Genomic DNA, 17,685 nt, shown 5'->3' with positions numbered 1-17,685 from the left:
CACGTATCAGCTCGTTTAACTTCCACGATGACCTTAGGGAACACTGATGACCTTCACTCTTGTTTTGCAGATAAGAAGACAGACACAAAGAGTTCAACCTCACCCAGGTTCACGTAGCTTCTACGTGGTGAAGCTGTGATTCAAAGGCAGGCATGGTTGCTGCAAAGACCCTGCCTTTACCACAGCTCTGCCACCCTTACACAAGAGGACTCTGTAAAGCCAATCACAAGCTTCTGGCCATTTCCTAATAGAGATTTCCTGGTCTGACCAAGATTTCCCATCATGTAAATCAGAGAAGTAACCACCACTAAGTCCAAAGAACTACAGATCTGTGCTTTGAATAATAGCATACAGAACTGACCATGATTCTAAGTCCACTGAACTCCTGGCCATGTAACTTTCTTTAAAGCCATCAGTCCGGCGGGAATGATGCACGATGGGCGTGTCAATTCCCTTTATCTACCACCAGGATGCAGTTTGCTAGCAGCTGAAGTGCCCTAACCCAGTACTTCAGGACATTAGCATTTGAAGAACTCAATCAAGAATGTACACTCCAGTGTGTGGCTCTATAAGCTTCGCAAAATATCATGATCGAAATGTATTCCAGGGAGATTTAAAAATAGTGCAAGAGGCATTAGAAACACTTTCTTACTGACAAAAATCTGGTGTGCAGTATGTCCTCTACCTACACATACTAGTCCCAGGCGAGGGCTGTTCACTAGAGGCCTGTGGCCACAGTGGATCCCACTGGCTCAGTCCACTGACGACCTGTACAAAGTGGGCAGCGGACACAGTGAGCCTAAGTGTACAAGTCAGCACACACAGCTCACCAAGCATGGAATAAACCACAAGTTTACGTTAAACCCAACAGGCACGTTCCGCGGGAAACGTTACTTAGCAATTTCACCGCAGGGAATTTAGAGAGACTGCGGGGCTCTGGATGATCGGGGAAGAACTCTTTTCCTTACGGGGGAATAGTTCCCGTGGAAAGCACACATATTCCAAATCACCCCACAAATCTCCGTAAGGGCTTCAGTCGTAGTAACATTTCTTCCCATGACAGCCATTCCCCCAGTCAACTCCCTGCCTCCTTGAATAATCCAAATTATAAGGCGTGGAGTCACACCCAAAACAAAAGTCAGGAAAGAATTTTAGTTCATCCACCGGGGCCTCCCTGGCCTCTCGTTGAGGTCTCTCAGAGCACCTCTGTGGAGAGAAAACTGTAAGGTCATTAGTGCTGACTCTGAAAGATACTTGAAGAGACAGTGTTAAGAAAAGCAAACAGGCCTCAGCCTCACCCAGGCTTTGCAGCCTCTGGACAAGAGTCTGAACGTGAAGGGTAAGGACCACGTGACCAGGCTCGTGTGTCAAATGAGCAGCTCTGAACGACTCCAGCTTAGCAAAGCTCCCGCGACTTCCACTGCCCCAGCGAGAACAGGCTTTCTAGAGCACTCTAAGCTTGGGAGCAGGATGCACTGCGAGTGCCTCCACCCGCACCAGCCCTGGGAAGGGGGCCCAGCTGCACCCCAGCCCCAAGTGAAGCCGGGCAGTCAGCACGGGGCTGGGGGGAGGGCCTGGGGGCTCCCGGGCAGGTGGGCAGAGGACAGAGTACCATGGGGACCATGGCCCACGGGGCAGTTGGCCATCAGGAGCACCGGGACTCCGGGAAAGGGGAGGAGGTGTGCTAGGGAGGGAGAGCTGAGGGCCCGGGCAAGGGCACAACAGAAGCGTCCGGTCCTCTCCTGCTTCTCCCTCTGGTCACTGTCAACCAGGCACTGCCTGACTGCCTAGGTCCTGAAGCCAAGCAGAGGAGCTGACGCCGAGCAGCCAGCAGGGGGCCTTATTCAGCATCACTCCCGCTGACTCTCACGTGGCGAGGCTGCCCGGCCAAGCAGCCTCCCTGCATCCAATCACGTTTCCGAGTACCACCAAGCTCTGGACTAGTTCAGGGTAAAATTCATCCCGGGGGTTCATCCACACCAAACCAGATGTTAAATAAATGCCCTCCAGGCATTTCTCGGCTCTCCCTGACATCCCAGCCTGATGGTGCCAGGCTGTGCTCTGTGAACACCTTCTCAAGTTCACTGCCCCCACCCTACCTCCATCGGGTCTCAGAGGAGTTGAAGTGACAAGGACTGGTACACACGTGGGGACAGAGTGGTTCTCAAACGAGCCTGACACACTCCAGCTTTCCACTGGGGTATGAGCCATTTCACGATAATGACCTATCACTGAATATACTGCTATTTATTTAGGGTTACGCATATGACTGCTTTGGCAATAGAGGTGTGGAGGTCTCCTAGTTTAGTGGAAACATGTAATGACTTAAAGTTTCATTACTGAAAAATTATTGGCCCAAAATTCTGTGCTGTGTACCACTATACCTCGTGTGTATGATGGCAATGATGAAAATGAAAATACTGAGTTGGCCAAAAGGTTCGTTTGGTTTTTTCCGTAAGATGACTCTGGTAGCGCTTAGTTATCTTTCACTTCATTCGAAACACTATTGGTAGATTGTGACAGCTTCATATCAGCGTGTATTTAAAAAAGACTTATCAAAATTGGCGAATTTCTGTGTAGCCATGTTAATACTGAAGATGGAAGGAAAACAGCAACATTTTCCGTATACTATGCTTTATTATGTCAAGAAAGGTGAAAACGCAACTGAAACACCAAAAAAGATTTGTGCAGCGTACAGAAAAGGTGCTGTGACTGATGCAACGTGTCAAAAGTGGTTTGCGAAGTTTCGTGCTGGAGAGTTCTCACTGGACGATGCTCCAGGGTCAGGTAGCCCAGATGAAGTTGACAGTGATCAAATCGAGACATTGAGAAAAATCAACATTATACCACACGGGAGACAGCCGACATCAAAATATCCAAATCCAGCGCTGAAAGTCACCTGCACCAGCGTGGTGATGTTCATCGCTTTAATGTTCGGCTTTCACGCAAGTTAAGCAAAAAAAAAAAAAAACTTCCTTGACTGTATTTCCGCATGCAATTCTCTACTTAAATGGAATGAAAATGTTCCGTTTTTAAAACAAATTGTGATGGGTGATGAAAAGTGGATACTGTACGATAATGTGGAACGGAAGAGATCGTGGGGCAAGCAAAATGAACCACCATCAACCACACCAAAGGCCGGTCTTCATCCAAAGAAGGTGATATTGTGTATATGGTGGGATTGGAAGGGAGTCCTCTATTATGAGCTCACTCTGGAAAATGAAAAGATTAATTCCAACAAGTACAGCTCCCAATTAGGCCAACTGAAAGCAGCACTCGACAAAAAGTGTCCAGAATTAGTCAACAGAAAATGCATCATCTTCCATCAGGATAACGCAAGACTGCATGTTTCTTTGATGACCAGGAAAAACTGTTACCGCTTGGCTGGGAAGTTCTGATTCATCCGCCGTATTCACCAGACACTGCACCTTTGGATTTCCATTTATTTCGGTCTTTACAAAATTCTCTTAATGGAAAAAATTTCAGTTCCCTGGAGGACACCTGGAACAGTTCTTTGCTCAAAAAGATAAAAAGTTTTGGGAAGATGGAATTATGAAGTTGCCTGAAAAATGGCAGAAGGTAGTGGAACAAAAGGATGACTACGTTGTTCAATAAAGTTCTTGGTGGAAATGAGAAATGTGTCTTTACTTTTACTTAAAAACCGCAGGCACTTTTTGGCCAACCCAGTAATATAAACAAGTAGCAGCAACTGGGAAATACAACCATCTCTGTACCACTGGTAACCATGAACCTTTCATAAAAATTTGGACAATCCAGCTCTTTGCCCATAAGCCTACATATTAGGAGCTTTGCAAAATTGCTAACACTTGCATGAAAGTGCAAATTCTTAACAGAAACTTCCTTTCTGACTTCTCAAAAAACTAGTGACATCTTTAGTTTCTGGATAACCAACTTTCGTAAACCTTAAAACAGTTTGTAGGACACTTGTCTTTAATCCCATATTAAAATCAAAGTTCTATGTAACTCCATGACATCTGCCCAGAAGAATAAAATAAAGACACGCACTTTGCTTATCAAGATCAGTGTGTGGCCACCACGAGGCAGGGCAACTGGAAAGTCAGTGAGACACGCGGTCTGAGGTTGCAGGCAGGGCCGCGGGTGCATTTCTGTGTGTGGGGCTTGCGTCAGTGAGTTGGGGGAGTTTCCTACCGAGTGCATGTAAACCTTTGGTCCAGGGATGGAGATTCCTGGCAGTCCCCAGGTCTCCTTCTTCTCTCCCTCAGTCCTTGATATTCTGAAATGTTCAATATGTTCAAAGTTCCTTTTTGGGGAACACAACAAATCAATATGGCATCTGACTGCCAACAAGCCTACGGGCTGCAGGGTGGTTTAGAACTTATATAACTTCGTTTCTTCTCAGAACTAACATCTCCAAGCGAGTCAGGCCCCCTGCAAATGCTGTCAGGGTATTTTTCCCCCTAATCTTTTTTCTCCTTTTTTTTTTTTTTAAGGAGCATGTGGAAGTGAAGCAGTTAAGTCACAGATTAGAAAAAGGCAATCTTCAGAGTTTACCTTCCAATTATTAAAAAAGGAACCGAGATTCCCCAGAGCTCTCACGCTCCCAACTTCAGAGACCGAAGCATCAGCAAATATAGCCTTCCAGGGGGCAGCACTAAGGAGATGAAGCTGCCACATCACCTGGGACTGGTTTAGAACACGTGGGGCCCTGTTATCACACGAACACAATTCTGGGTAAATGCCTTGAGGAAATATTTCTTTTCAACGGATTTGCTGAAGCAAAAGCTTACTTTGAATTGCAAGGCAATGAGCTTTTTATTTTATTAGGAAGATACTAAAAAAGACATTCTCCATCTCCTGGTGATGGATTTTTGAAGGAGATTATTCCTAGGGCAGGTCTAGGTCCTTCCAGCCAGGGCTCCAGGGGCCTCTCTCTCTTAGGGGTCATTGGGTTGTCATTGCCGTGATCGCCCTGGAACTTGGGGCCTGCTGCTCATAAGGCTGTTTGTGTACAGGACAGTGGAAGCACAGTGGAAGCTGGACAGTGTCCATTTTGTTCCAGTGACTCCCTTGTATGAGCCCGATGAAACCTCAAGGTCGATTCTCCTGGCCCCAGAAGGCAGCTCAGTACCGGAATCCTGGGTGCTCTGAGCAGCAGCAGCCATGCTGGAGTAAACACGGGACTCCAGGGAGACGCAGCGCGAGGGCCGGCCTACATGGGTGCCCACGTTCCAGCATTCTGCTAGGAAGCCAGCTGCACAGAAATCAGGATGGTAGGAGCCTCTGGAAGGGAAGCTTGGGGTGAGGGGAGACGTGACTGGAAAGGGGCTCGGGCGGTGCTTTCTGAGATGATGGAATGCTCTATATCTTTTTTTTTTTTTTTTTTTGGCCACGCCACATGGCTTTGCAGGGTCTTAGTTCCCCAACCAAGGACTGAACCGGGGTCCTGGCAATGCGAGTGCAGAGTCCTAACCACTGGACCGCCAGGGAGGTCCTGGAATGTTCTATATCTTGATGGGGCTGCCCAGTGTATACTGTGTCAAACCCATGAAACTGTGTCTTTATAATTGTGCATTTTACTGTCTACGACTTACATCTCACTTTAAAAAAATGGAAATCAAGTCAACCTTGTGCTTCAGTGACTTCAGTGAAATCACGATGGGAAGTGGGACTAAGCATACAGGTCTATCCGCTCTGTCCTTTAGGATACATAAACCCCTGCAATGCAGAACCCAGCTTGAGGAATGCACAGCACTGAGGAAACATGGTATTTTATGGGCTTGATCATGCCCAGACCCCGTTGGGGGTCCCCTGACCGCCCCCTACCCTTGCCCCAGCCCAGCACAGTGAATTCTTCCTGTGATCGTGTGGTCTCAGACCAGCAGGCTGACAAGAACACAAGCTGTTTATCAGCCCAGTGCTGGGCTGCGTCGGCATCCTGCTGACATCTGCATTTCCAGAAAGGGGATAGTCCTGCACTTGAACAGTGATACTCCATGATACATCTCCCCTAACCTCGTGTAACCTTGGACAGATGACTTACCCTCACTGAGCCTCCTCTGTGAAATGTCCATAACAGCACTCATCTCAGAATGCTCTCATGAGGGCGTTATGGACTGGATGTCTGTGGCCCCACAAAATTCAGGTGGAAGCCAAAATCCCCAATGTGATGGTGTCTGGAGGTAGAGCCTTTGGGAGGTGATGACGTTACGAGGGTGGAGCCTCCACGGTGGGGTTAGTGCCCTTCTAGGAGGATGAAGAGACCAGAGCTTCCTCCCCATGACTTTCTCTCCCTCTGGCATGTGAGGACACAGGGAGAAGGTGACCGTCTGCAAGCCAGGAAGAGAGCCCTCACCAGACACCAGCTCTGCTGGAGCCCTGATCTTGGACTTCCTAGCCTCCAGAACTACGAGAAATAAAAGTTGCTTAAGCTGCCCAGCCTGTGGTGTTCCTTAGAGCAGCCTGGACTAACGTGGCGGGTAAATGAGGTAATAAAAAGCACTAAAGTGCTTAGCATGGCACCTGGCAACTAACGGCAATCAATACAGGGCTGTTATTGTTACGACGAAGTTGTCATTAATGTGGAGACGGGTTATAAATGCTTAAAAAGAGAGCTTCTCGCTCAGATTTTTAGTCATTTAATAATGCATACCGCTGGAGTCCTCTGGTGCCAGAGGAAAACCAGTAGCAGAAAACGTCCGATGAGGCGGATGCTCACAGGCCGGCAGGCCACCCTGACGCGTTTCTTTTGGAAGCTTTACCCTCTGATGTCTTTTCCAGCTCTCCCTTCCCCAGGCAGAACCAGGCACTCAACCTCTCAGAAAGGGAGCAGGAAACCTGCACGTTTGGGATCCTGACTGTTCCGGGAGTCACCCACCAGCACAGCACAGGGTTGTAGGATGCCCTGCCCACCTGGCCACCTGGTGAGTGCTTGACACTGCAGGCCCCCGATGGTCGCCTGCTGCTCTCCGAGGCTCCACAGTCTCTTTGTAATTTAGCAGAACCTCAAGAAACAGAGTTTAATTGACAGAGTCAGAGGAAACACCACCACGGCCAATCCCAGTGACGCAGCAGCAGCAGTGACCACAGGCACCAAGCCTCCCACATCCCGCGTACCTTCGTACAGCCAGTCGCTAAGGCCGTTGTAAATCACGCCTTCCTTCCCAGTTGAGACCACACGGATGGCCTGCTTCCCGACGTGTGCACAGTAGTAGATATTGTTTTCAAAGATAAATATCTAATTTGGAAAGAGAAAAAACATAGCGTTAATCAAGGAAGTGCTTACAAATAGGGTATTCTTTAAAAATCCCAAACCAGCAATGTGGTCCGCATTTTCCTTTGCATTTATCTGATAGAACAGACGTAGTCTCGGGACCCTTTGGAACTCACCCACCTCCAAAATCATCTACATTTAAGGTCAACTGGAGACTCAAACTCCACAGAGTGCACCCAATGTTATCATTTACCATGACCAGACAATCTGTCTGATACTCTTGGGTATGTTAACATCAAATGGCTTTGACTATCTTAGCAACTGTATTTTTCCTAGGAATTGTGACTGGTGGGCTGGGAAGCTTGAAATCTGTGATTTATTCACTCAACATTTATGAAAAGTTACTTAGTGGGCACCAACTCTGTGCCAATCATGCGAGAGCACAGGGATGAATGAGGTGGGACGTATCATGTGCCTTTACTCACGATCCGGTAAAGAAGACAAACTTTAACAGGAAAATGTTCTGAGGAACTTTGGGAACACGTAACAGTACTACTAACTTAGGCCAAAGGCAGGCAAGGAGTCCCTGAGAAAGTGACTGGAAAGAAGTTTTCTTATTGTGGTAAAACATACATGACACAAAATTTGCCACCTTGACGACGTTTAAGTGTACAGCTCAGTGGCGTTAAGTGCATTCACACTGATGTGCAACCCTCACCATCATCATCTCCTGGACTCTTTTCATCCTGCAAAATTCAAACTCTGTCCCCATTAAACAATGATTCCTCATCCCCCTCCCCCACTCCCGGCCCCCACCCTTTTGCTTTCTCTGTCCAGGAATCTGACTGACGACTCCAGGGACCTCGTGTGACAGGAACCACACAGCATTTGTCCTTCTGTGTCTGGCTTATTTCACTGAGCATAACGTCCTCAAGGTTCACCCGTGCTGTGGCAGGTGTCAGGATTCTGAGAAACTGGGCTTTAGGCTGAGATCTGAACGGCGAGCAGGATGAAGAAAGGGGGGCTTTGAAATTAGGCTACACGGAGGTTAACAGTGTGAGAGAGAACCAGAGGCAGGCGTGGGCCTGGGGAGCTGGACGAGAGCTCCAGGCGTGAGGGGGAGGGGCAGCAGGAGTGGAAGCCCAGGGGGTGGGGGAGAGGCGGGTGCCAGCCCCCAAGGGTCCGTCCGTGGGCTACAGGACCCCAGAGGTAGCAGGAAGCCCTTGGCAGAAGCTCGAGAAGGGGAGCAACGTGGCTAGAGGCAAGTCTTCTGTGGGGGAGCCCAGGCCCATGCAGATGAGAAGGCAGGGCAGGAGTCAGCCCGTCAGCTGCGGGGGGGGGATGGTGGAGACAGACAGAGGTGGACCAGCCAGGGACAGTGCAGGGATGCCCTGGGCGTGGGGAGTGAAGTTGCAGGAGGAGACGAAGTGGTTCCCCAGCCGTTCCCTGGAGCAACTGGGTGGCCCATGTGCAGCCTGGGGTGCCCTGGAAGATGCTACAGTTCTGACCTTAGGTCAGCCCCAAATACCCTGGGGCCAGGGGGAGGGTGGGTTAGGTCAGTGGCTCTCGAATTCTGATGTGTATTGGAATGATCTGAGGAGGTCTGACATATCCTACAGCCAGGTCCAAGAGCCCAGCCCAGTGGTTAGGATCTAGGGGTGGGACCCTGGCATGAGTATTTTATTTTTTTTATTTTTTAAAATATTTATTTATTTGGTTGTGCTGGGTCTTAGTTGCAGCAGGCAGGCTCCTTAGTTGTGGCTTGCGGGCTCCTTAGTTGCGGCACGCATGGGGGATCTAGTTCCCTGACCAGGGATCGAACCCGGGCCCCCTGCATTGGGAGCTCGAAGTCTTTTTTTTTTTTTTTTTTTTGCGGTACGCAGGCCTCTCACTGTTGTGGCCTCTCCCGTTGCAGAGCACAGGCTCCAGACGCGCAGGCTCAGCGGCCATGGCTCACAGGCCCAGCCGCTCCGTGGCATGTGGGATCTTCTCAGACCGGGGCACGAACCCGTGTCCCCTGCCTCGGCAGGCGGACTCTCGACCACTGTGCCACCAGGGAAGCCTGGGAGCTCGGAGTCTTAACCACTGAGCCACCAGGGATGTCCCCCGGCACCAGTATTTTAAAGAAACACCCTGGGCGATTCCAGTGTGCAACCAAATCTATGAAGCAGTGGCCCAGGACAAATCTAATGTCTCCCGAAGCTCTTAAAGTATAAATCAGCCCGTTCTCCAGGCACTGCTCAATTCTGCCCTGTGTTTTCTCTATCTAAATTCTTTGCCTGCTACCCCCACAAGGACCTAAGCACATGATGCAAATATCCAATGTCTGTGGAAACTGAGCTTTGTGGACCAAGAAGAGGACTCAATCAGATTTTTTTAAAAAGAAATTCTAAAAAGAATACTGTCAGTGGCATTTAAGAGACCAGTGAGAAAGGGTATTTTGCAAGTGTAGGAAACAGCGTAAATATTGACATTTTAAACTGAAGATGCAGAAAGGGCAGTTCCCATAGATCGTTGTCATGGAAGCCTGGAGCTGAAAGCTCTATCAAGTATTAGCTTCCTGCTCAGGCCTCTTGCCTCTTCAAAGATTCACTTCAACCAGAAATGAGCTGGAAAACTTCTAGACACAAGTACACATCCTCATTTAATTTCAGTAGCTGTTCTTACGAGTCTGCCTAAGGGTAAGATGTATTATGAAATTTCAACTTCTTTTATGCGTCCTAAGCCTACAATAAATTTTTGAATCAAATCGGACCATAGACAATATTCTGAAGAAGTAAAATTTGCTATGATAGATATTAAATCCCTTTTCATCTTGACTTTATTTTATTTTATTTTTTAAAGAAGATGTTGGGGGTAGAGTTTAGTAATTTATTTATTTATTTTTGCTGTGTTGGGTCTTCGTTTCTGTGCAAGGGCTTTCTCTAGTTGTGGCAAGCAGGGGCCACTCTTCATCGTGGTGCGCGGGCCTCTCACTATTGCGGCCTCTCTTGTTGCGGAGCACAGGCTCCAGACGCGCAGGCTCAGTAGTTGTGGCTCATGGGCCTAGTTGCTCCGCGGCATGTGGGATCCTCCCAGACCAGGGCTCTAACCTGTGTCCCCTGCATTAGCAGGCAGATTCTCAACCACTGCGCCACCAGGGAAGTCCCTTGGCTTTATTTTTAATGGAAGGAAAACAAAAGGAAACAATCTCTAAGGAACAGTGCGCTTTGCTGTGAAGATGTTCACATCTACAAATGGGAGTCTGGGTCCTACACACCTCAGCCCACTCCAGGCCCTGCAAAGGCATCTGCACCATGTGCTCTGGGAGCACAGTGGACCTGCTGCAGGACCTGAGCCAGTGCTGGACTCCTAGATGCCTCAGTTTCTTTGTCTGTCAATACAGATCAATGCAGAACTCAGTCTTAGGGTGGCTATGAGGCTGAGTGAACTGACAACTTCAAAGCACTGAGAACAGTGCCCAGCACAAAGTAAGGGCTCAGTAACACCTATTCCTTTTTTTTTTTTTTTTTTTTTTGCGGTACGCGGGCCTCTCACTGTTGTGGCCTCTCCCGTTGCGGAGCACAGGCTCCGGATGCGCAGGCTCAGCGGCCATGGCTCACGGGCCTAGCCGCTCCGCGGCATGTGGGATCTTCCCGGACCGGGGCACGAACCCGCGTCCCCTGCATCGGCAGGCGGACTCTCAACCACTGCGCCACCAGGGAAGCCCCAATAACACTTATTCTTGTTGTGGTTACTATCATCATTATAAAGGTTTGTTCTGCCTGGAGAGATCAGGCGAGACTTCATGCAGGAGGTGACACCTGAGCTAGACCAGGAAGAATACCCACATTTTCACAGGGTGCTTACGATAAAGCTCAGCTCAAAGACACACGGAGCTAAAGGGGGAGCTCATTATCTCAGGAACCAGGAATGGGATAAGTACCATAATTGGGCACAAGTTAGCTTTTAGTTCTGGACAAACAAGGCCCAAAGGAAAACATATTGAACAGCTCAGTGCTTGACTAAAAGAGAACAGCACAGCTCCGGTGGAATTATAAATTAGAGAATGCTGGACTTGAAGTAGAAAGCTAAATTCTAGTTGAGACAACTAGCTGTCCAGCTCTGAGCAGGTTACTTAACCTCACTGAATCTCATGTCCTTCACTACAAAATACGAGGTTGACTGGACGGTCCCTAAGGTTTCCTCCATACTTAATTAACATTGTTGAATCCAAAGGTCTTATGAGCGTCTGAGATCAGGAAAAGACGTTTAGCAAATTAATTAGTGATGCTATTACTACACTTGTATTCGCAAGGAGAACGATTTATCATGAAGGCAAAATTCAACATTCATAGTGAACCCAACATGCTACTATCAAGGGGGAAAACAGATTCTCTATATTTCAGCTAAAACCCCCAGTTATCACGTCAGCCTAGGTTTCTTTAACTGACACGGTAGAGCGACCGTCCTGATCTCGAGAACACACCCCGGTAGTGGTCACTACTTACTAATTGCTTTTCCCCTGGCTTTCTACTTCCTCTCTTGGGTTACCCCATTTCCTGACCAGGCACAATTTTACTAACACTTCCACAGTAGACGAGGATGAACGATCCCGTTATATATGACATTAAGCTTAATTTATAGTGTGAAACAGAACAGCTTGGCTGGTCATGGTAGCGCCCATTGGTTCAGCAGTGGTCATAAGGAAGCGATGTATTTGCACAGCAACTGGGATTGTCTCTGTTGTAGGCCATTCTAATCCCACTGGAAACACTGCACAGTTAACTGACATTACTGGAACACTGCACACAGATAAGCCATGTCACCAGAACATGGAAATTCTGTCTCTAAACCTTGCCACCCGGTCAACACATCCTTCGGCAGACTCTGGTGAAGAAGCAAACTGCTGACGGAGAGGTCGGTATGTCTTCGGGAGGCTGGTGCCCATCAGGTTCGTGTGTCCACATGGCTTTAATTTCTGGGTGTACTATGTCACCTCTGGTCCCCTGAATGGTTTCATCAACAGGCCACATAACAGAAGGTCAGAATTACCAACTGTGGCTAACAGATTGGGAAACCCTCCTGCCTTCAGAACTTAATGGCCGGTTCCCCCTGCATAGAAATTGACCTTCAGGTAACTTTCTGTTTCTATTGCCCTGGACACCTGGTAAGGGTGGATATGGGCTCTAATGGTAGGTGATGCTATTTCTGGTGCGTTGCAACTGGTCGAGGAGAACCGTAAACTCTGGGAGGAAGCCATCACCGTGACCTCCTCGAGTGCATGATTCCAGTCACCGGGCACTTCCCTCTGGGCACCTGGCAGGGATTCCACATCCACCCACAGGGGTCCCGTTTACTGAGCTGTCACTGGCCGGGGGACGGGGAGAAGACACTGCTACACAGCTGTCGGGTGGGTGGCTGTGTGGAACGCTGCGGGGGAGGTGCACCCGAGACCATCTGCCAGCCAACGGCTCCTGTCTACACCCTTCTGAGTCCAGCTGGTGCCAAGCGTGGCCTCTGTGGACTTGCGAGCCAGCACATCTGCTTGGTGGACGTGAGACCCCCCCGCCCCCCGCTGTGGGTGTTTTCCAGCAGCCATCAGGCTCTGAGAATGGCCCCTCTTCCCTGGGTTCATGTCAGGAGAAACCGGGTGATGGTGGGACTTCTGAGTCGTTACCAGAGTAAAGTTAGTGTGGAACAATTACAAGAAGGGATATTTACCAACACTAAAAGGAGGGAGCAGTAAAACAGCGCTGGGCATATTTTTGAAAAGCAAACTAGCTGGTTGGAGATCACACATCAGTTCGGCTGACTATGAAGGTGGAAAACAGGGCAACAAAAGCCACCAAACCCTGACTCTGCACGTTCACCATTATTACAGAAAATACGGGAGAAAGTTAAAATGTCACAACCCTACAAACCACACACATACACAAAATATGACTATTAAAATACACTTTCTTGTATTTTAGAGAGAGCGAGAGAGAGAGAGAGAGAGAATGTGTGTGTTGGTTGGTGGGGTATAAAACCTAGTTTTAATAAAACTGAAGTCATATAACATATACGGGTTTGCACACTGTTTCAGAATCTACATCAGAAATGTTTTTCCATGTCAGTGAGCATTCTCTGAGACATGCCTTTTAGGAGATATACCGTAGTTTATTCAATTATGTCCCTATTGTTTGATATCTATTCTGTTTTTTATTACAATAAAAATGCTCTTGTGTGCATCTTTGTACTTCACTGCACCTCTGACATCTCCCTAGGATAAACCCCTATGAATAGAAATCATGAGTCATATTCATTGTGCAATTAAAAAAATGGGTGGAGGACAGGAACACGTAGATCAGAGTACTGATCATACAGAAGCATTTATATTCATGAAGAACAGAAAGAAATCTTATTACAACGGGAATATTTTGTTTACCAAACTATCAGACTGAACAACAATACCCAAAGCTGCTCAGAATGCCGTGCGCTCTCCCAGTGGGGGCAGAGACTGGCTGCACGCTCACAAGAAGCAGTCAGCAAGCCACACCGGAGGAGACTTTTCTTGTGTAGATTATGTGAGAAAGACTGCTGGAAACAAAGTGTAATTGGCCTTTCCAAACCATATCTACAGAACTTGATGACGGTGGAAGCTGTAGCCTCTGAACTAAAGGGGAATAACATACGTGTATGTGTGCAGACACACGTGTTTTCCCACGTCAACACGTGAAGGTGCTGAGAATCACTCTCCGATTACTCAACGCTCAGTTTCAGGAACTGACCAATTTGTAGATTAAATAAATTCTTTCCTTACTGTTTTGCTCTCCCATTCCGTTTTGACCATTCTACTGCTCAACTGGGCAAGGAAGAGAACTTCCATTATTCTAGTTTGTAACTGTGCCTGGAAAATGCAATGATGGGGGGATGGCAACGCTGTTGATCAAGAAGGGTTTTCCAGATTCTCGGTTGTCCTTATCCAGTTTGGGAGCATCACACCAACCCCACAAACAGGCGTGTGCGCACCTCCGATCAGCCAGGCAGGGTGCTGAGCAGCTGCTCAGTAAGCTCTCATCTGACCTGTGCAGGTGGCCAAGACTCCCGAGTCTATTGTGTCAGCGTGTCATTTCCCCAGTTAATCCGTCGCCTGAAATTCAGCACACTTGGCTCTCAGGTTGGTTCCTGCCCAGGCAGAGGTGGGACGTGGCAAAATTCACTTGCTGCTCTGCCGCTGGATTTCGCCACCCATAAATAGAGATAATCACACCTGCCGTGCCAGCCTTGTGGTGCTACTGGGAGGATGAAAGGAGACAATTTTGCTGGAGAAACCTTGAGGGCTATAAAGCACACTTAAAGGAAATGCACTATTAACATAAGCATCATCGGCCCGCTGGATCCCTGCTACGAGGACACCGTGCTAAGCAGGGCTCTTCCAGCTTCTCATGTCAATACTGCCCCTCGGCCCTTTCCACCAAAAATCCGTGGAAGACTTTACATCACATTTTGATGCAGCAAACTAATGCAGGATTTAATGCCAAAGAGCGGAATTCAGTGCCAAGAAAGAGAAAGTCCTGTACATAATCTAAAACCATTCTTCTTGTCAGAAAGTACTCACATTTTTCATCCTTTCAAATGTCAACCAAAATCAAGAAGAAACATCTGACACATCACCATAAAGACCCTCCCCTCAGTGTAGCCCTTAAATGGTCAAGGAAAAGCTTCCTTTTCAGAGTCACCCACCGAGAAAAAGCTCTCAGGATCCCTCTCACTTGATGAGCCCACATTTTAACTTGGAGAGTTCAGAGATGTTATTTTTTCAAAGCCGAGGAAAAAATCCCTAAATGAAATCATGCTCCTGAGGAGTCGACGGCCGTACTCAGCATCCCCTGTGATATGGGAGCTGAGCAATTGCATCTCGACCACGAGATGTGAGGCTCCTAACGCACCCAGGACCTTGGGGCGGGGTCGCGTCAGGGAAGCAGCGAGCGGGTGCCTGGCCTGAGAACGGGTGCAAGCACCTTCCAAGCTCTCTCTTCTCCCCGAGGGCCTCTGAGCTGCGGGGCTGCCCACGGACGGCCTGGTCAGGATAAGAAGTGCTGGGAGGGCCAAGTGCTATAAGGCCAGGTGACAGGGCCCCCGTCTGGCCTGGGCTCGGGGTCGCCCCTGAAAATGGCTTCTGAGCTGGAATGACGTGGAAGGTGGGCAGCAGCTGTTGGGGGAAGGAGGGGCACAGGGCATCGCAGGGGAGACAGGCCTCTGTCCGTCTGAGCAAATGGGGCGGCCCATGTGGAATGAAGGGCCGGGGGGCCAGGTCAAGGCAGGCAGTGTCGGGGGTGAGGCTGGAAAAGGGGCCGGGGAGCCGTGCAGGTCCCACAGGCCACGTTGCTGACTGTGCTTCCTTCTAAGAGCAGCGGAGCACCTGGGGAGCTTTGGTGGCATCGTGGTCGTTGGCTGTTTTAAGAGAGCGAGTGAGAAGATGGTGCTGTGTTTTCCATGACACCCTGTTGCAGTGTAGGGGGCAGAGCAGAGGGCAAGGGGTCCCGGGGGATGGTCCAGAGGGACAGTGGAGGCTTGGGTGGTGTTGGCCCAATGGCGGGACTGCAGCGATAGGCGTGGGTTCCCAGGGCGCGGTGCTGCCTGGACACAGGCCACGGGAAGGCAGGTGTGAAGGAGTCTCCTGGTCTGACACGGGCAGGTGGATGGACGGCAGTGCCCCCGGGAATCCCTGGAGGCAGGGCACGGGGGGAAGTCATGAGCCCACCTAGACACGGGGAACAGGACAATCAAGTGGCATGGCCCCGTGAGAGTCTCAGGCTGGGGGTGGGACGAGCAGCAGTTACTCTTACTATGAAAACAGCTCGTCAACCCTGAATGAACTTGAACCATCATGGAATCTGCCTCTGCGCGCCACGGCTGCCTACTTGTCCTTCCCTCTTGTGTCTTTAGCTGGCACCAGAACCCCTGCCTGAGAGCCTGCGCTGTCCACAGCAGCGCCTGGATAGGGCCGTCCCGTCCCTCAGGCAGCCCAGTTCCCTGCTCCGTGGGGACGGGCACTATCAGTGTCACCAGGAAATGCCATGGAATAGTCCACCGCCTGGGATCAGCGTTCACCACTGAACGAGGTGCCTTTCTTTAGAGGGTCTGGGGGGAAGGCAACTTCAAAGCCACACAAAGGGCCTCTGGCAGGGGCTTTCAGGCCGAGTGGCAACCCCCGGAGAGCCCCACCTCTCTCCACGGGTCACTGCCTCCGGGGCTGAGCCGAAAGCAATCCTCAGATGTGCTGTAACCACTAGCACAGCGACAGCTGCTCTGTGGCAACACGCTTATTGTACCAACAAAAGGACGACTGGATTTAGTGGGTTACCCGACTTAGGAGGATATTTGCTTCTGTTCTACGCCTGGATGTTGTGGCTGAGCACTGCGTGGAAATCTCCACTCTCCGTTTGCCTAGTTTGAAGCCGTCTCTCGCCCATGTCCTGTGGCTCTGGGCTGTCTGTGAGAGCCACTTTCTGCCCTGGACATCAGCACGGACAGTCGCCCAAGATGATGCACCTCGTCCGTTGGAAGAGCCAGGATTTGGGCCAAGGCAGCATAACGCCGGAGTCCGTGATCTGTGGCCTCTCATTGTCTGGACACCCTGCTACTTTGTAGAACTGAGGAGCAGGCTCAGAGAAGCTAAGCTTTCACCCAAGGTCACAGAGCTACTTAGTGACAGAATTAGAAACGAACTGCTTAAGCCACATGCCCGCGATTCCAGCACCAGCAGTGCCAACAGCGTTTAGGAATCGCAAGAATCCTGATCGTGAGAATCAGGACCCTTCCCAGACCAAATGAGTTTTAGCGGGCCCTCTGGTGACTCTGATGCACACTGCAATTTGCTGCTTCTTCCAGCTGAAAATCATGATCAATTCTGAGCAACTCTGCTGGTGAGAATGGCTGGACCGCTGGGCCTTCATGGGAGTGGGTCTGAAAACTCTCTAAAAGCATTGAGAGAAATGATAAATGTACTGACTGGCAGAAATCAGTCCGAGGCGCTCTCTCAATCTTTTTATACCGCAGTTAAATTCAAGCCTCGTTGGTTGCCAAACATAGTCTTCTGACTCCAAAGAAGTGAATGAATTTTCCAGTATCTTCCTAAGGGGCTGAAAAAATCCATTTATTTCTTGGTAAGTTTCCAGGCTTTTTTGTATACAGTCCAAATATAAGGCCAGCAATGCTGCCACTGAAACATCATTTGGACCTTCCTGGTTGGACCACCTGGATCGTACCAGGTACTTGAAGTGTGCAGTGTGTGCTCTGAGGGCACACTGAAGCCACTAACACCGTCCCAGACATGCAAGCTCAGCCCTCGCAGACACATTCCCTCCGATGTTGCCCAGGTGACTGGTCTTAGGACTTCATTCTCCAAGATGATGTGATAAACAGCCGACCTCTCTTCAGCCGCTAGGGGCTCATTATCTGGTCTGTAGATTATTCGCGGTCTTTGAAACTCCCCTTTCTTTTGGCTCTTCACCTCCCAGCTTGTT

At 49.3% G+C, this 17,685-nt stretch overlaps 1 protein-coding gene across 5 annotated transcripts in view; it reads right to left on the bottom strand.

The window, feature by feature from the left end:
• DPP6 (dipeptidyl peptidase like 6) overlaps nt 1–17,685 on the bottom strand; it is a 1,023,012-nt gene that overhangs the window by 154,901 nt on the left and 850,426 nt on the right. For all 5 annotated transcript variants that reach the window (XM_067747535.1, XM_067747534.1, XM_067747537.1 and 2 more), the window contains exon 8: nt 7,096–7,216. In XM_067747535.1, the coding sequence (XP_067603636.1) occupies nt 7,096–7,216 (121 nt within the window). The remainder of the gene's footprint in view (nt 1–7,095; nt 7,217–17,685) is intronic.

Source organism: Pseudorca crassidens, chromosome 8 (assembly GCF_039906515.1).
Source record: "Pseudorca crassidens isolate mPseCra1 chromosome 8, mPseCra1.hap1, whole genome shotgun sequence".
In the NCBI taxonomy this organism is placed as follows: Eukaryota; Metazoa; Chordata; class Mammalia; order Artiodactyla; family Delphinidae; genus Pseudorca; species Pseudorca crassidens.
This window is presented reverse-complemented; position numbering and strand designations above follow the sequence as displayed.